This window comes from Carassius gibelio, chromosome A12 (assembly GCF_023724105.1).
Source record: "Carassius gibelio isolate Cgi1373 ecotype wild population from Czech Republic chromosome A12, carGib1.2-hapl.c, whole genome shotgun sequence".
Classification (NCBI taxonomy): domain Eukaryota; kingdom Metazoa; phylum Chordata; class Actinopteri; order Cypriniformes; family Cyprinidae; genus Carassius; species Carassius gibelio.
In genome coordinates this window covers 7,050,869-7,071,807 of record NC_068382.1, presented here as the reverse complement: position 1 = coordinate 7,071,807, position 20,939 = coordinate 7,050,869, and the positions used below count along the sequence as shown (strand labels likewise).

At 35.7% G+C, this 20,939-nt stretch overlaps 1 protein-coding gene across 1 annotated transcript in view; it reads left to right on the top strand.

Moving 5' to 3' along the window:
- Positions 1–20,939, top strand: part of LOC128024996 (cGMP-dependent protein kinase 1) — a 153,378-nt gene that overhangs the window by 8,689 nt on the left and 123,750 nt on the right. Inside the window, exon 2 of the mRNA XM_052610931.1 lies at positions 3,272–3,438. Coding sequence (XP_052466891.1) covers positions 3,272–3,438 — 167 coding nt within the window. The remainder of the gene's footprint in view (positions 1–3,271; positions 3,439–20,939) is intronic.

Below are 20,939 nucleotides of genomic sequence, written 5' to 3'. Positions count from 1 at the left end.
AACAATGTTTATGTGTGGTTAGTGAAAAACTAAAAAATTTAAATCACTTGAATAAGGCCATAAAATACATAAAGAACATTGGTTCCCGGGACTTTTGAGAACTGGAACTTGTAGCCTAGAATTTTATTTTCCTAAATGATGTGAAAATCATCTTGTTTACTCACTCACAGAAAACAATATAGGCCTGCATAATGAGCCTTTCAGTCAGCTTGTGTCACTGAGAGGGAAGAGTTACAAGAAAGAATGTGAGGACAAAATAAATGTATATATTTTTACATTTGTATCTTATTTAGATTATATTTAATTATCCCACAAAATAATTTAATATTCACTTGCGAGTGGAGTTAAACAGTTTATTAGGAATAATCAAAGCTGACTTTCAAAGCTGAATTTTTAGCATCATTGCTCCAATCACACACTGATTTTCTACAAAAAAAAACAAAAAACAACAATATATATAAAAAACAAAAAATATTATTATTATTATTATTAATGTGGAAAAGAGCTGAGTGTAATAATAATAAAATCTTCCTAATCATCGGGAAGAAGGAGGCGGGAACCGGCGGACAATCAAAAACATTTTAATAATTCAAAATAAAACAGCGCATCAGCCCCTCACGGACGACTGATGCGCACAAATAAAAACCAAAACATAAAATAAAGCCCAGGCCTGGTCCTCTCTCGTCCTTCACTGTCGTCGCTCCAGTTTTATATCCTTCCATCTCCTACGTGGGACTCGAGACCGGTGGTGGGTCGCAGGTGTAGCTCATCTCCAATCACTCCACCGGCCTCACTCCTCGTTCCCACGTCCCTCTGCCCCGCCCCACTCGTCACAGGGACGCACATTTAAAAGGACAGGAGCCAATAGGATGCATTTTTAAATGTCCTGTAGTCCTCAAATAACATTATAGTCAAGTCTTGTCTAGTTAACGAAGACGCGGCATAAATTTCATCATAATCTCGTCATCAGATATTATTTTTAGTCTGTCAATGTCTCGTCTTAGTCACATAAAAAAAATTTGTTAACGAATATTTTTTGTCGTTGTCTTCGTTAACGAAAGTCACACCGATTTACATCAAGATTTTGAATGGTATAGTGTATATTGTTACTGAAATTTCATAATGTTTCACTTGATTATACATTTAGTCAGGAATTATAGTTTGGAAAAAGTCTAACTAGTAATATGTTTACACATTATGTGAAACCTAATACAAGTATATCAATAAAAAAAAAAAAAAAATACTTACTCATGTTTATGATCTCTGCTGAATAAAGCGCTTCATTGTTTTTTTCTGAGGAAATCCAAAACGCAAATCCTGAGGTAAACCACAGCGGATCTTTTTGGGATGATTTATGTCTTATTCCTACCAGCGCGAAGCAAACAGTAAAATAAAAAATAAAAAACGTCAAGAACAGTCTGGCTGCTTTGTTTTCATTAGATATAATGAAGGGAGATATAATGCATTAGATATAATGAAGGGGAAACGTGAAAGACTGGACATTGCGTTGTTGATTACTTTATCATAGAATATTTGTTTACAGTAGCACTTGTTTAGTTAAAAAGTAGACATGTTTAGCTTTCTATAGATATCTCTCTCATGTCTCTTTGTTGAGTATTCACTGAGTTACGGTTCATTTTAATGACGCGTTTGTAAATGAAGATCAGCGCAGACCAAGGCTGTAGATAGCACACCTTGTTTGTTATCTTTATTTTATAAATGCACAAAGTTTTGTTGTTATTATGTCTGTATACAAATAAAAGTCGACCCTTTACAGATTCGATTGATGTATTGCTCTTATCTGTACGATCAAAACTGAAAGTGTAATTTAAGTTCTTTTCAGGGTTATCAGGTGAAAATGACTCATCGACTCCAGAGGGTTAAATTCTCAAGCTCCTTATAGCAGGATTGATTCGGATTGGGTGTCATTGTTTTTATCATCATCAGATGGAAAAATATTGTTCAGTAAGTGATTCCAACAATATTGTTTTTCTGTGCCTTGATCGTTATAACTGTGATGTGATATCTGATATTGAGAACGATTTTTAGAACTATATCTCTATCGTTATTTTCTATAGTAATCGTTCTTGGTGTGAACAAGCCTTTAGATAACTTTGAGTTGAGTGATAATGTAATCTTATTTTGATATAAATTTGACATCGGTACTTGTTTTGTCTCATATCTCAAGAATTAGTGAGTTATATTTAGGGAGAGGTCAGTTTCTTATACAAAGACACCATTGTTTGTAGAGCTGGTGCCCACATGGATGACGAATCAGAAAATGTGCTGATAGTTAACGTCATTAGTCCAGGCAGATCTACAGATCGTGAGGTCTTATCATCCGCCCATGGGACATTAGTACCCAGCAGGAGTGTGTGAGTGGTAGTAACGCAGTGTATCTGAACAGTCATCTGTCCGCCCCATATCCTCCTCGGGCTCAGTACTCTTGCACTCTTGCACAGATGGTCCATTCTTGCCATCATCTCTGCCACGCTGCCATTTCTAATCAAAGGAGAAAAAAAGATCCAATATTTCCACAAGCAGATCTGCTTGTGCAATGATTGAATAATCAAATTTGCCCAGTGCATGATTAAGAAGTAGATTTGTGGAATGGAACTTGGAATGCAGTGGCGCTAGCAAGGCCATCTGACAAGTATTGTCCAATAAACTGATGTTGTTAATGAAAATGACTCATCGTGTATAGCCAAGATGCACTCCATATGAAGGAATTCATCCATTGATGTGGTGATGAGTTATTGATTGCATTCACAAACCCAGGTATGGGGGATCCTGTCTGATTATTTCAGCAGCTGACACTTTTCTTTAAGTAATCACACACGCTGTGGCGTTGAATTGAGGTGTCTGGGATTTCAAGAAAAAATAAATGAGTTCTGTGAGATTTCAGTTCTTTCGGAGGAACCCAGTAGCTTTGCTTATGGATTTTCAATCATTTCCTGATGATTTTGTTTCAGATCATTGATCTACTTTTCAAGCAAATCTTAGATATGGTGACCAACTGTGTCCTATTTATGTCTATATGTAAATATATCCACACATTTTTCAGTTGGCAGGATTTTTGAAAGTTATTAACAGAGCAATGGACTAAAGCAAAGAGTGTGACATAGTTGATATTAAAAGCGCAATAAGATACCGAATCCGGTAACAAAACATAATAGCTGTGTCCCAGTTCTGAGGCTGCATCCTTCTACAGATACAGACCTCAAAGGTCATGGCTTAGCAGTTTATTTCATTTAGTCATTTTTATCCACAGGTCTAAAGAACTAATCAAAGAGGCCATTCTTGACAATGACTTCATGAAGAACTTGGAGCTGTCTCAGATTCAGGAGATTGTGGACTGCATGTACCCTGTGGAGTATGATAAAGATAGTTGTATCATCAAAGAAGGTGATGTGGGCTCCCTGGTCTATGTCATGGAAGGTAGGTCATGTCAAAGTATTCTTGCTGTTTACTTTACTGTGTTTTACAGCTGTAACAGTTGATTTACAGACAGGACAGGACAGTAAACCACAATAGGCTGTGCATTACAGTGATTTTACCTAGGGTATGGGGTGTTCTTTGGAAAAACCTCTTAACTGTGTAACACACAATGCAGTATTGCTTTACTTTGGATACTGAAAATTTAATGGCCATAAATAATTTGTACATGAAACTGCATTTTTTATAATTTATTTATTTCATATATATATATATATATATATATATATATATATATATAACGTTCACATTTATCATTATTTAGATGATTTATTTGCCAGTGTATTAAGTGAATTCAGTTAAAGGCCCAATTTACCTTATTTCACCCTATGTAATAAAAAAAGGAGCCAATTAGTGATAGTGGCAGTGATACTTCAGAGGAACTATTTTGGGTTCCCCAGAGAACCTTTCTGTGAACAATTTTTTTTAAATGTCAAGAATAATTTAATAATTTAAAGGACATTTTTCCTCTATAAAGAACTTTTTTTTATGTAAAAGGTTCATAAATGTTAAAGGTTCTTGTGGAACTATCAATGTTAGTTGAACCATTACCATGAACCATTAGTAAGAACCATTACTTTTAAGAGTGTATGAGATCAACCAGTGGGTAACACTTCATAATCAAGTCAAGTTCTGGAGGGAAAACCTTCTTTCCTACAGTTTGGATTTTAGTTTCTGCTCTCAGTAGATATTAATTACCACTTGGATGTAAATGTAAATGTCCCCCTCGTTAAGTAAATACAATTTTTTGATGATAAAATTTGTAATCGTTCTCATAGGCCTACTTCATTTTTTACAATTTGTTAAATTGATGACTCTTATGAAAGCATTTCCATATAGTTACTCACAAATCAATTTATTTTCAGTAGAGAGCAGCAGTGTAAACCCCAGCACAGCTTCAAACACCAAACGAGAGTCCGTTACAACACAAAAGGTTCTAACTACTATTTTAGAATGTTTAAATGATACAAAAGGCTGGATTATTATTATTTTTTTGTAATTAAATGAAAACAAAACAGAGATGATTATTATTGGGCCGAGTGAGACTGTTAACCTTGGCCCTCTGGTCTCGGATAATAAGATGGTGGTGAAAAATCTGGGTGTTCGATTTGATAAAGATTTCAAAATTGATATGCAAATTAATGCTGTCGTTAAATCCAGCTTTTTCCACTTGAGACTTTTGGTTAAGGTAAAGATATTTATCTTTTTTAAATACCTTGAGAAAGTCATCCATGCTTTTGTTTTTTCAAGGCTTGAATGTTGTAATTGCCTTTATATAGGAGTTAACCAGAAAGCGTTGTCACATTTGCATGCCGTCCAAAATGCAGCAGCTAGGATGCTGACAGGCACATGAAAACAAGAGCACATCACACCAGTTCTGTTTTCCCTTCATTGGCTGCCAGTACATTTACAAATAGATTTCAATAGAAATCATGGTTTGGCACCTCTATACCTTACAGATATTCTTAAACGACACATACCTACTAGATCCCTTAGGTCCTCTGATCAGCTACTTCTAACTGTCCCTAGGTCTAGACTAAAACTTAGGGGTGATCGGGCCTTTCGGTAGTTGCACCTAGACTGGATTTCTGTATTCCTGTATTTAGAGCAGCTCCATCTATATTTACGTTTAAAACTCGGCTAAAAATTTATTTATTATCTCAGGCTTTTAATTCTACTGGGTATTGAGGGGTGTCATTGAATATTTTAGTGTTTGTTTTGAATTTATCTTTGAATGTTCTTGGTTTTATTTGTTTTACTTTGTCTGTACAGCACCTTGGACAGCAATAGTTGTATTAATGTGTGCTTTAAAAGTGAAATAAATAGAAGCAGAAACTCTATTTTACAACCAATCAACATGAGAAAAAAAAACACATTTAGCACTCTAAAACAGTGCTGTTGCTATTTGAATATTGGCTTAGAACTGAACTTGAGGAGTAATAACCGTAACCTTATTTAATGTACTTTCAATTTAGCTTTTCATCTGCAGGCGGCCAGTTTGAATGTTGAGTTTTATGGTCACCTTGGATCTTTTCACAGACATAACATAGTTCTCTTTCTTCTTTTATCATGTTTTATTATCGTGTGGTCTGTCGCAGGTTGCGTTGCAGTGCTGTACGAGCTCTTTCTAATGTCGTTTTTTAATGTAAAATCTCATCTGTTTCAAAAGACTGCTTCCAAAATGTTTCATACACATTTAAAATTCACCATTACGTGCTGTAGGGTTTTGGTATTTACAAAAAACAGAAGTGCCTAAGTAGAAATATCGCATGAATGGTTATGAATAGGCATTCAAGGGAGGCAGATGTACCATTCTGTTAAGTAGAGCCACTCACTGTGGTGTTTTTTCACAGCACTGCACCCATGAGCCATTTTTGCCTCTCCAAACTAACCCCTGCCAGTCACAACAGGAGGCATGCTCTTTACCTCCAAACCTTTCAGTCTGCTCCCAGTAATGCACACTAGGCAGGTGGCTCACCTCCTCCTGGTGTATTATTGTAGCTGTAGAATATGTGTCGGTAGCTGCCTCTAGCAAAAAGAGATACTAATTACCTCTAATTTATTGCCTTGCCCTTGTGTCCGCCCTCTCATTTGATTCCAAACCCCCTAAGACTGACTGTGGGCCTCTTCATGAATGTACTTAGTAAGCATTTTTGGGAATTATGTGTACACCCTAATGTGAACTTTGAAAGCGAGTGAATGTATAATATTAAATGTCAAAATAGTTCACCCAGGAATGAACATTTGCTGAAAATTTACTCACCCTCAGACGTTCCATAATGTAGATGAATTTCTTTTCTCTTGATTTGGAAAAATGTAGCATCACATTACTTGCTCAACGATGGATCCTCTGTAGTGAATGGGTGCCGTCAGAATGAGAGCTGATAAAAACATCACAATAATCCACAAGTAATCAACTCCAATCCAGTCCATCAGAAAATATCTTGTTGAAAAAAGTTGCATGTTTGTAAAAAAAAGAAAAAAAAAAGAAAAAAAAAAAATCATTTAGATGCTTTTAATTTCAAACCATTGCTTATGGCTCAATACGAGTCCTCTACACATAATATTGCTTATTCTAGTGGAACAATTAATCTTGTCTGAATCAGACAATTTTCAGTTTAGAAACAAAAACAGTCCATAACAGTTCTAAACAAATATGTAGGCGATTTTGATCTGAGATGACAACAGGGGATGAACTTTTTCACTGGAGGAAGCCTTATCATGGATTACAGACTCTTGGTTAGAAGTAACAGTTTGAAATTAAAATGCCTTGATTAATTTGTTTCTTACAAACACCGTTTTTCACTTCACAAGATGTAACTGATTGACTGGAGTTACTTGTGGATTATTGTGATGTTTTTATCAGCTGTTTGAACTTTCAGTCTGACGGCACCCATTCTCTACAGAGGTTCCATTGGTGAACAAGTAATGTAATGCTACATTTCCCCAAGTCTAATTTGATAAAAAAAAAAAAAAAAAAAAAAAACTTTACATCTCTTAATTTTTATTAATATGCTGAATTAACTTCAGACAGACCCCTTTGGTGCACAGCAGTCTGAATTTGAAGCAATTAAATATTTGAAGCAACAGGTCATCCAGTTTGCTGGGAGGCAACTGAAGGAATTAAAGGTTAGGAACATATTAATCTGTCAGCTGTTAATGTTAAACTCTTACAGATACCTAGATATAGAATATAAGATATAGGAGCAGAATGTATCTCTATTGTCTGACAGAAGTTACTTGATATTTAGTAGGCTTTCACTTTTTCCTGGTGTTGATATGGATTTGATACACATACAGACAGAAATGTATATTTAAAATGTATTAATTTTACTCTGGAAGAAAAATGCATTTGAAATAATTTTCACTCCGAAAATGCTAGTAAATTGAAATGAAAGAAATCAAAGAAATGGCAGTCAATACATTGAATTAAACATGCAATTTATAATAGAAAAACTGAAGTAGTATTTTCTTGTAAAACATCATCCAGCAATCTTTGCTTTACTTGTGATATTTATTGTGTCATGTAAGAAATGTGAATACTTAAACTGCTTAAAGAAATGAATGTAATTATTTCTTTTAAGGCCAAACAGAACATTATGGGAGTATCTTTTCTTAAAGTTTTGTACCAAGTGACTTTGAAACCCTGGTTCTATAAAATGATTTTAGTTTTGTTAGATCCACTTCTAATAGTGGCTTCGTCACAGATCTCAGATTGTTGCAGACTTTCCCATCAAAGTGGTGAACAATGAGCGAATCAATAACAGTTTTAGTAAACTGACAACAAAATCACCACCACATTGTTTTAGTAGAAGGAGTGTTTGGTTTTCAGGCTTATCTTCTGCCCGTCATTTGCAGTTTCATGCGTCACATGCTAAAGCTTTATTAGAAATCACTGAAGTCGAGCCAATGATGAGTAGTGCTGGATTATAAAATATGTTTCAGGTTGACCATCAGTGACATAAACTAATGTCAAAATATTGCACAAGACTTCCTTTCCTGCTTACGTATGAGGACTTGGCAAGAGACCCACTACATTTACAGCACACAAGTGTGATCCAAACAGGAAAGCCTCCCCATTATGCCCTCTGAAGACGGCAGAAGCGATGATGAAACTGAGCTATACTTAGCCATGTGAGATCTGAACACTGAGAGCATGACTTGTTACATTTACTTTGGAAGACGCTGATGCAGTGGATCTCTGCTCTAGAAAACAGCAAGTAACAGTTTCTCCAGCCTTCCGCCAAACTGCCACAAATTGTCCCTGCATGCGATGGTTGCATAGCAACTCCATGAATGCTCACCCGGGGTAGTTTATTTACATCCGCATTAATATACTGTGCCCCACAAACCCAGCATGGGATATTGCGTAAGATTGTCTGAAGTTTAAATCATGTGGAGCACAATATGTGTGAACTATGGCAAAAAAAAAAAAAAAATGTTAGTCATCCGGAAATCTGACTGTTTATGTGACAGATCCAATTCCAGGTGATGAGTTTTAAATGTAAAAATGCATAAAGTGGCTTATTGATTTATTTTGAGTCTCTAATTAGTTTCTATAGTTCTTACGTGAATTGGTGCATGACATGGCAATAGTTCACCCAAGAATGGAAATTATCTCATTATAGATTTACCTTCATGTTTTTCCAAACTACTCCTGCTGGTATTTTCTCCATGGAATGCTATTAAAACATATTTTAGTGAATAATAATACCTCACTTTAATTTCAATTTGGTTCACAGACAAAAATCATATGGCTTTAAGGACTTGAAAAATTAGATTAGGCTGATTAAATAATGACAGCATTAACATTTTTGGCTGAACTGTTTCTTTAAGATTATTTGCAAATGGGACGAGGCATCAAGAATGTGACTTCAATCATTTAGTGATCCAGGTTTCGGACAACATGACCTGGAAAGTCATGTTTAGAGAGATGGGAAGTTTCTACTCCAGATTAATGCTATTTAGTGATGTATTCTTCATTAAAGGTGAGAGATCATTACAATCAAGGTAGAGGGATCAAAAACTTGCCATCATTTGCTCACCCTTATGTCTTCCAAACTTTCTTTGTGTAACAAAAAATAAGAAGTTCTACTGAATAAAGAAAACAATTTAGATTTGGAATTATTTGAAATAATGCTAGAATTTTCATTTTTTGGGATGGTCCACCAAAAAAATTAAAATTCTAGAATTATTTCAAATCATTCCAAATTACATAATGCATACTGAGACTGAAGTGAGATTGCATCTTAGTGGATTGTAAAGCTTAAAATACCACAACAAACTTTGTTACAAAGTCTAATAAAGGTGGAATAAAAGCAAAAAAATGATGATAAAAGAATAATGCGGATAATGTGTCATGCCTGGCGGAGGTGTGAAAGACTCGTTTGGTGAGAACAATAGAATCACGAATGGGGTAGTTTTCTCAGACGAAAACACAGACAAAACACACAGGAGTGTTTACATGTGAGATCTTACAGAGATGACAAGTAGGGCTGGGACAACGCGTCGAGGTCATCGATGACGTCGACGGAAAAAATACGTTGACGCAAAATATGCGCATCGATTCGTCGACCTGTTTTTATTTCTCTTAAAAAACGTTTGCAAAACATTTACCTTATGTGCGCTGAATATACGCGATGGCCGGATGGCCGGTTTTTCTGCATTGATCTTTTTTTTGGCGGCTGTCAAAGCCTTATTTGATCGGTGAGTGATGTAGAATAAAATGACTGCTGCGCCTGACAGGGCGCATACGAGAGAGAGCCCCGGCTGCGCGCGCTCTCACCGTCTTCAAACAACACAATCGCTTCTTGCTCTCTCTCTCCCTTGTGCGTAATAATCAAAATCATTTAACACGATAGAAAAAGGGCGAAACACCAAAGTTTCACGTGCGCTCGCGCACTCACAGTCTTCAAACTACACGAGCGCTGTCTTGCTCTCTCTCTCTCTCTCTCTCTCTCTCTCTCTCTCTCCCTTGTGCATATTAACCAAAATCATTAGACACGATAGAAAAAGGGCGGAGCACCAAAGTTTCACGTGGAGCATTCAGAGATTTTTTTTTTTTCTCCATGACAGGCTGCTGGCTCCCACTGTTAATTTTTTTTTTTTTGGAAAATCACTCTCTGTATTAGCTTAAAGGTGCCATATGCAAAAATTTAGGTAAAAATATCCATAACATGACCTACACGCATCAAAAGAATAAGAAGAAATAAGGGCGATGATGTCATTAAAAAAAATGTCAAGTTATAGTGCTGCAGAGATATCAACCTTAATTAGCATTAGCATTACTAGCCCCGGCCCGACAGGTGTCGTAATACCAGTTTCGGCCATGGGAGGCGGTATGCGGGCAACATAACCACCAGCCAACCTACAATACACGAATAACTCGCACGGCTTGTGGGCGTGTACTTGAACCTGATGTCAGTCATGTGGAAAGTACAGTCCACTAGTTCATTTCAGTTAAGGGAAGAGAGCGTCACCCGCTACAGGGAAATAACTGCGCTCGGAAACACAAATTTAAGAGTAAACATCGGCACTGCTTTTAATCACTGGAGACAACTGATGGACCTGAAAGAAATGAGGTTCGACTCCGATCGTGCAACATTTCTTTTGGATTGGTAAGTTAGATGCTGTTAGTATTTCACTAGAAGTTTGTTTTATATGTTTGTGTATTTGTTTTCGGGAAGTTATAACATAGAAATGTATCGAAGGCTGTTCGATAAACGTGCTAATGTTAGCGTTGGCTAACCGTAGCTGCGTTTGATAATTAGCTAACTATAACTTAACGTAACCCATTTTATTATATAGGGCTGTGCATGTCTTTACTCATGTACATCTCATCAGTAAAGACGCTCCTGTAATTAGAAGTATATCTCCAGCACGTGTGTTCAGCTCAGGGCTGCCAGGTTTTCACAACAAATCCTGCCCATCCTGAATGCACAGGCTGGAGATATACATCTAATTACAGGAGCGTCTTTACTGATGAGAGGTGCATGAAAATCGCTTTTTTGCACAGCCCTATTATTATATCATAACTAACCTGCTCTGTCTAGTCTGTTGGTCTCCGTGTCCTCTTTGCTTCGTGGTTTTTCTGTGCGTGAAAAAATTTATGTGTGGCGTGAAAGTGTGAAAAGAGTCAATTGCGTGTGTCTCACGGTGAATGCTTGAGAGTTGGCACATTAGTTCTCAAGCAGAATAAAGGACAGGTTGATTATTGCTGTTTAGCGTTTGTATTAATCTATGATGTGTCCCTGTTTACGTACAGGGACATAAAAAATAAATTAAAAGTGATAAGTGGACCAAGGTGTCTGAGATTGTTCATTTTAAGTATCTTTCTACTGACTGGAATTAGGATTAGGAATCATATTTGTTTCAAATGCTTTTTATTGGGGGTGGGGGCCTCCAACATGAATTTTGCTTAGGGCCTCCAAATGTCTAGAACTGGCCCTGGACCTCCCACTCGAGGATCAACTGTCAATTAAATAGACTTAGTCACCAGAAGGCACCAGTAATGTGAAGGTTAAATCCAAAGGCATGAACGTTTTGCAATCAAATGAAGGGTAAATCTAGCCTGAAGCTATGCTACGGTAACATGCTAGAGGTCTCAGTGAGGGCAGACGGAATAGAAAAGAGTATTTTAGTATTCAGAAAGTAGTATTCATCTTTTTTGTGGATTATGTTCCTCAATGTGCTTGTAGAGAGAGATGACATAAGTTTATTTCAGCTGTGAAATGTGTTTTTTGTTTTTTTTTTACTTTCAAGAATTTATTCAGATGATGTCTGAACTTATCCAGTTGCAAATCTTAAATATCAAAGCACCATTATTTTATGAAAGAAGATGTGAAAGTAGTGACATTTGCCAAGTATGGTAACCTTGCTCTGCATTTAACCCATCCAAGTGCACACACACAGCAGTGAGAAGTGAACACACCGTGAACAAATCCCCAGAGCAGCAATATCCAGCGTGGGGGAGCAACTGGGGTTCAATGTCTTGCTCAAGGACACGTCAGCCATGGATATTGAGGGTGGAAGAGAGCACTGTTCATTCACCCCCCCACCTACAACTCCTGCCAGCACTGAGACTCGAACCGGCGACCTTTGAATAATAGTCCAAGTCTCTAACCATTAGGCCACAGCTGCCCCAAGATGTTATTAGTGTTGGACGAAAGACATTTTATGGCCACATTTTATATGAAGGCAAGGCAAGGCAAATTTATTTATATTGCACATTTCATACACAATGGTAATTCAAAGTGTTTTACATAAAAAAACTAAAAAAATAATAATCACAAGAATAAAACAATTAATTTACAAACTTTGAAAATGATTTAAAATTTGATTTAAGAGGTTTAAGATGAATTTAAAACTGTTAAGAATAGAAATTCTACATAAAAATATAGTGCAATCATTTCGGACATTGCACGGTGCTCATTCAATAAATGCACAGCTAAACAGATGAGTATTGAGTCTACATTTAATGTGACTGTTTTAGCACATCTGATCTCTTCTGGAAGCTGATTCCAACTGCAGGCGGCATAGTAACTAAAGGTGGACTCCCCTTGTTTTGTGTGAACCTTTGGTATTTCTAACTGACTTGATCCTAGTGATCTGAGTGCTCTGTTAGGTTTATATTCAGCGAACATATCTGCTTCATATTTAGGTCCTAGGTCATTGAGTGATTTATAAACGCATAAAAGTACTTTAAAATCAATCCTGAATGTAACTGGAAGCCAGTGTAAGGACCTGAGGACTGGTGTGATACGCTCAGATTTTCTGGTTCTAGTCAGAATCCTAGCAGCAGCGTTCTGGATGAGCTGCAGCTGTCTAATGGTCTTTTTGGGAAGGCCAGTGAGGAGCCCATTACAATAGTCCACCCTGCTGGTGATAAAGGCATGAACAAGTTTCTCCAAGTCTTGACTGGAAATAAAACATCTAATTCTTGCAATTTTTTTAAAAAAATGATAGTATGCTGATTTAGTTACTGCTTTGTCATGACTACTGAAACTAAGGTCTGTCTCCAGAATCACACCAAGATTCCTGACTTGATTTTTAGTTGTTTGAGTCAAGGTATGCATTCACCTTGAAAACTTCATCTTTGTTTTCAAATTCAATGACTTCAGATTTTTCCTTGTTTAATTGAAGTTCTGGCTCATCCAACTGTTAATTTCATCAATGCATTGGCAGAGGGAGTCAATGGGGCTGTAGTCATTTGGCGATAAGGCTAGGTAAATCTGGGTATCATCAGCATAGCTTAGCAATTTGGTTCTTTCTCATTGTTTAACTTAGTGGGAGCATATACAGGCTAAACAAGAGCGAAGCAAGAATCGAGTCTTGTGGGACTCATTTGCAAACTATTAAATTTACTACTTTGTCAAAATAAAAGGCATTGCTACATTATTATTTATAATGTAAAAATTAGGTTGAATGTCTAAGACATTCTGCCCTTTTGTATTTCAACAAAGATTAAATAATACAGGGTTGGAATCGATGCTGAATGTTCCCTCTAAGCTGCGCACATGCAATGCTGTGCACTTCTTCAGTCGCGACTGCGCAGAAGAAATTATATGCCGTGCACACACAAAAATGAGTTGGGAAAGCCTTTTGATTGAAAAGCGAAATGATTGCAATGATAATTGCGATGCGGCACAATACTATAAAACCCATTATAATTAGTCATTTGGTCTACACTACACTACACTTTTGGCTCAATAATTATTTTAATGACCACATGAACAGAGCTAGAAAAACTTGATGTTGCAATACAACAACAACAACTAAAACAACAACAACAACAACAACAATAATAATAATAATAATAATAATAATAATAATAATAATAACAATGAAAGATGTAAAAAAAATTACAACAAGTACTTTGCTGAAGAACAAGGAGCAAGTGTTGGGTTTGACTTGTATCCACATCCCTGGCCACCCAGAACAGGAGTCACAGTAGTTTTATTCCTTATGAGACAGGGCAAAAAGCAAATGTTCGTCATAAAATCAATGATTTGCATGTCAATATCCTGAGCTTTTGTAATATTTATTGCATGAAAATTGCATAAATAACCATTACGTATGCCTAAGCTTGATTTGCTTGCCAAATGAGATGTAGGATGTACTCTTAAATGATAGACTGCTGCAATTGTCTTTGAAATAAAGTAGCTATAATCACAATAATCATAATAATTGACTTTAATGGTGTATTTGTAAAATAGATTCTATAAAATTGTCCTTTACTTATTTCTGTGATCTCAGTGATGCTGAGGCTATCTGTAATGTTACTGAACATTACAGATGCTTTGAGCTGTTCATTATTCTTGCTTTAAATCCCTCCTGTACAATTTATTGTTTTTCTCTTCCTTTTTTTTTTGTCGAAGGCTGTCAGTTTTTAAAATATAAAAAAAAAAAAACATGAAAACATTTATAAACAACAGTTTAATCCCTAAATCAACAAAATCATAAGATTTATGACCAAAATGTGGCACATAATTTCTTATAAAGGTTAAACTGTCAAATTGTGAATACAAAGGAAGAATATTATCTTGTATCTTTTGGATATAGTTAATTAACCACAGCAATACAGTAACAACCATTTTATTCTAAATCCGTCACTTCCATCACCAAATAAAATATTATTTAAGAAGGTTGTAGGAATGTTTATGGAAAAAAAAATTAATAATTCTATATTTTTGAACAATGATAGTTGACAAATTAAATAAACTGAGTTTTAAGGGAGTCAAGAGGGCCAAAATTGTTGATTAATTGAAAGTGTTTGACACTTGAACATCTGGATGAAAAGTAAGTGGCTTCCTCTGAAATGTCATGCTAAAACAGGGGTAGACTGCTAAATTATTTCCAGACGTTTTGTTTACTTGTGCACGACAAGCATCAGTGAGCCAGTGTCGACTCCTCTCTCTTCGCAGATCAGATAATGTGCAAAAGGACCTGTCGGGATTTGCATTACTGGCTTTACTTCAGCTGCCACAGTTTAGGAGGAAGTGAGGGTATCTTTCTGTAGTTTCAGATACAGGATATCATTAAAAACAACATTACAGGAGTTAGGACAAAACTTGTCAGCAGTTCTAAAACAAAGGACATCATTTTTCCTTGTCTGCATTCAAACCTTACAGGTTCAACCTTTGAGGGGTTTTAAGCATCAAAACAATAAAAGTTTAATACAGCTTTAAATTTTAAAAAACTTTGTTTGATGATTTTATTTTCAGACACTTTTCTTGCATTTAAAATGCTTTCTATGTTTTTAAATGACATCTCATCTTTGACCCATATATAGTCTTACTTATTGGCTTGTTTACTCTTTAAAACTGTATTCAAATAGTCATTTACATAATTAATAAATACATTTATATACATAATATACATATTTTCAAGACAAATATGTATTATCTCATGAAATGTAGTATCTAATCTAATCATTTATTGAACTGTAATTTATTATCCAGCTAACAGAGTTTTACTCTAGATTTCTCCTTCTCTCTCTCTGTCTCTGGTTTGGTTCATCTGGCTGTAAAGATTATTATGCTAGTTATGTTTTCAAAATGAATTAGCCACACACACACACAAACTGCATCTGGAGATAATTGTATTTAATGCATAATTTTGAAACCTCTTTTGGGTATCGTAATTATCATCATCATTTTTGTTATGTTGACGTACAAGCTTAAAAGCAAATTGTCCTCTTTGTGATTATGTTTACCGTGCTAATTGAGTCTGTACCTCACATGTTAGCCTGAACTCAACTTAGATAAAGGAAACCTAGCATGATTATGATTCATAAGTGCAGTTATCTGCTTTGGTGTTGTATGTAATGGCAGTGAGTGTAGGTGTAAGTCATTGTAGTAAAGCACAGTGTATCTGCTTCACTTGATTCACTGGTTCTAAATGCATTGCTCATACATCGGTTCCGTGCAAAATATCTCCAATACAATTAATGCAGTTTTGGAAAGGACTAATTCTAGACTGTCAATATAAAACCTTTTTTTTTATGCAGTGGTGTATTTTTTTGAAAAAACAATTTTTCTGTAGAATTCACAATTTTAGGGTTACATGCTTATAACAAAAAATAAATAACATTTATTTTCTGAGTGTAAACACTGATACAGCATATACACGTTGAAAAGATTTGATCAAAAATTAATTTCTACAACACTGAAAAAATAAAATAAAATAAAACTTGCTAGTGAATTTTACAAAAAATTTTACAAGAAAAAGCAAGTAACACTTTGAATTAAATGTGAAATTGAAAGACTGAAATAGTATTTTATGCCCAAGTTGCAACTTTTTTGTTGAACTAACATCATAGTGGTATCAGTACTTAGGGTGCTCAAAGAAGAAAAATACTTTAAAATACTTATTTTATTGACTGATTTTCATTACGGATAGGCCAATGCATTCATGTACTCAATGGGAATGTCTCTGATTGGTTACAATGCTCAACTTCTATAAAAAAAACCATTTTTGATGCAACGAAACCAAATGGATAATTTTAATCTTCACTTTTAATGATTTCTTAAATGTGGCAGCTGTAATCTCAGATAGTTAATTGATTAATTGTTCAGCCCTGCCAGATTCCAAACCCAATGTAATTGGACAGCCATGAGACGGTGGTGCTAACCGTAAGCAGCATGACACTACGGCAGCTTTTCTCCAAAAGCTGAGCTGCTTTAATTCACTGCCATGTTTGCCAGTCTGCAGATGACATGTGTGATTTAGGGCTGCTGGCTGTCTGAAGGGCTGGGATCAGCTGTAGAGCAGCCAGGAGGTGCATAAATCCTGTTTGTGGATGTCAGCTCTACACCTGGCATCACTCACAGCTACAGGTCATCACTGGACCGGAACCAAACCACTGAGTCCAGCTGGAGCTACTGTTGACAGACTCATTTGTGTGTTCCCTGCTTGAGATAATGAGCCTATACAGCGGATGGATCTACAGGTCATAGCCATTACCTTGGCAAATGTTGCTAACAAGATTTAGCAATGGTTTAAGCTTTTTGCACAATGATGATTGCTGTTTTGTCTTCCATAAATTTACATTACTTGAAGGCAATGACTTGTAAATGGGCAATGAGAAATCTTTGTAGCAAATACAAAGAAACAAAGGACATTTGGGGAATTCTTTCATCATCAAATTGTGTATTGGGGAACAATTTTTTTTTATCATCACATATATGTTAGGGTTTGCAATTAAATGGCAACAATTTTATTTTACAATATTAACACATTTTGGAGCACTAAACACAACCCCATACAGTACATTCAAACCTATCTTTTTCTCAGTTTAAAACTCAGTTTAGAACAGGCAAATACAGCTACAGTCGAATTCATAAAAAGAAATATATAAATAAAAAGTAGCTTTGCTTGTGAAATGCTATTGGCTCTCTTGTAATGTGACCGACTCAGTCATGCAGAATTCTGGATTTATCTTTTGAATGAGATACAGAAGCACTGAATAAACAGTGTAGGATCATTTTTAGTTTCACTTTGTTTCTTATCTTAGAAGGAAACGTCATATGGATAGAATTGGAATTAAGTTTTTTATGCAGTTTTTGCAATAAGACTTTTATCTGCCTATTACTATATATATATATATATATATATATATATATATATATATATATATATATATATATATATATATATATATATATATATATATATATACATACATACATACATACATACATATATATATATATATATATATATATATATATATATTTACAAAATGGTTGGTTTTATAGTAGGGGTGGGGTTAAATGCTATATCTGTAAAATATAAGTGTATAAATATAAATAAAATACATTTTTATTTTTTACAAATGCATGCAAATATTTTAATGTTGCACAAGGCAATTTAGAGAATTTTATGGACTTTCTAGTTTGTTAGTGCAACAACACCTAGGGGTATTTTTTAGTGCATTAATAATGATATGCAAGGCACTAGACCTTGCTTCAGTTTTTTTGGGAATGGGTTGTTTTAAGTTGTTTTCACATTTCATTTGGTTGCTTTAACTGCAGGTCTGTTTTCACATTGCACTATTTTAAATCACAGTATGAGCACTGATGTAAATGCAAGGGACATCTGTGTAATAATGCAGTTAAAGACACAAGCTTTAATGTACTTCTTGAAGAACTGGTCCCTTTGGCACTTGCGTTTGCTTCAAATGCAGTACAGGAGATGCAGAGATATGCCCTCTAAAGATAATTTATTCAGAGTGAAGCAGGTTTGAGAAATACTTGTTTCTGTGTGACCGGGAACATGGCTAGAAGCAAATTATATGTCTACAAAAGCCATTCATTCAAGAGATTCAAGATGAACATTTTAAATTAGACTTAGTGGTGTGCACCCAAAGTCAAAAACCGCTTTCACACCAACCAAATGAGTTGCACTCTGATGTCAAAATTGGTTTTGCACCAAAAGCTCTAGCATGAAACAGCCTTGTTTTTTATCTTTAAAGAGCCAGTCTCTGCAGTGTGGTATTTTAATGTCAACTGGTCATCTAGAAAAAAAAAAAAAAAAGCTAACAAACTGGGTATTAATGCCTGTGTGACATTCAAACAAGAGAAAGGCTGAGTGAGAGACATCTTGTAGAAAGAAGAGCTCACTCTTGTAAAGACTGACCCTTAGTTCACTTGCACATTCATGATCTAATCTAATTTAATACCAGCCGAGATTGGAGATAGAGAGGAGGATATGAGATGTTGAATTGGGTATTGGTGGGAAAGGCATGTGTTGTAATTAAGAATTCTAGCAGATGTGCCTAGTAGATGGGGGAAAAAACAGTGGTCTAAGAATAGAACCCTGGGGTACGTCTGAAATGAGGAAGAGTATACATGCAAAATACAGTCAAAGATATTTATACTATCATTTAAAAGTCTGGCATCAGTGATGTTTTTCTTTTTTTTCTCCCTTTTCTTTTTAAGAAATGTATACTTTTATTCAGCAAAGATGCATCATTTAAACAGGAGTATTGTTCCATCTGAGGTATATCTTTTAATTCCCTTATCATGTCCTATTATGCCTATGTCCTGCCCTAGATGTAAAGCCTTTTTTTATCAACATGGCTTTCAGATGCTCACCTCATTCACAAGTGTATGCCTCCTTTGTTCTACTGTAAGCAATGTCGACTAACACCCTATTGCATTGGTAACAGAGGGGTTACCAGGATGTCATGTTTGGGGGGGCATTTTGGCTTTTTTGGGGGGGCAACATAAGCAACTGAACAAATCGGTGCAAAATAATTTATAGCCTACTACACACAATCTGTTTTAGTGCATATCTTTTTCTAAGCCAGGAACCCAGAGATAGGTACAGGGCCCCTATTAGACTATAGGGCTGTCACATAAAAGTTAGTTAAACCCGGTCAACATTAATAATATGATGATGATATTATTATTATTATTATTATTATTATTCACAGATTCATATATAGAACAGATCACGGTGATTGCCTGATGATGAGTGACATGTGTTTGCTTGTGAGAAGACTTGCTACAGGAGTAGACTTTTTTTAAATGAATCTGAAGTCACATTTGTATAGACAAGAGGTAAATTAATTTGTTTTTTTCTAAGCTGTTCCAGGCGTAGGTGCTACCATAAATTCGCCAGTTAGCCTCAAGTTTCTTTGTGAATGCGGCCCCAGGTAAAAAAAAAAATGCATATGCTCATTTGAACAGTATGAGAACAATATTTGATTTGGTATTCTCTGGTTGTAAGTGGCTTTGGATAAAAGTGTCTACTAAATTAATAAATGTAAACATGTAGGCCTAGATAAAAGGGAACATATTGTAGCAGAAATGAGTCGAACCAGACAAATCAAAGAGTCTATCAGAGCTGTGTGCATTGAAACGAGAGCCGAACTCCTCAGGAAGTCATAAATCAGTTCTAGTGCCACAAGAACCAAGCAAGATAACCAACCAACCAACTTGTTCACACAACAGCTTTCAACATTAACACCAATAGAACAATTATTGACAATTTTAATTCAAAGAAGAGATTGTCAAATTTATTGTTCATGATTGGAATGCAACGCTGGACATCACATGTAAACCCAGGAGATCAAGTTAAATACTTGCATTGACTTCCCCCCACCCAGAAGAACCAGACTGAAATTCCTAAGGGGGAAGGGCTTTAAACCTTTGTCTTCACAGAAAAGTCCCTTTGCCAGAGAATGGCAAAGAAACTGCTTTTTATACATTATATATGGACCAGAATGAACTCAAAAAGACTTGTAAATGAATCATTCCATTGCTTAACTCCATATTCATTTATGTGTAACCCACACATTTGACTATCATGTATAATCACTTATTGTGTATGTCTTTTGATAACTATAGGATACATAGTCATGTCTAGTATTGACATAATCGAATTTTCTTGCTTGATATTGTCCTGACAATCATTTATTTGTAAAATATATCATAATTGTGTTATAGGAATCATGTCCAAAATTAGATCCTGTGAGGCAAGAACCACATGCTTGGTAAGATAAACAAATGATTTATGACCCCAGACCCAAGACCATATCTGATTGGTCAAGGCAACATTTGAGGGGTGGCCAACAAGGAAGTTTAAATACTTTGGACACGATGTAATTTCGCTTTTAGTCTGCTTTTAGTTCCAGCCTTGCTCGTGCTATCAGTCATGCTATTAGTCATGCCTGCTCTTAGCTTTTAGCTTGTAGCTTTGCTACCTAGCTTTAGCTTGTAGCATCTAGCCATGCGGTTAGTCATCATTGTTCTTTGAGCACGGTTCCAGCGTGCATGCCTGCTGCTACTATGCCACAATGAGAAGGAACACAACCTAGTCTCGTCAAACTTTATTTCTTTTCTTTTCCGTTTGAGAGTTTCGTGTTCTGAGTTAAGTTTTGTAACGTCGACCTCGTCTGCGCGTTTGAACTCCAACCAGCCACACAACTCCAGCTTCAG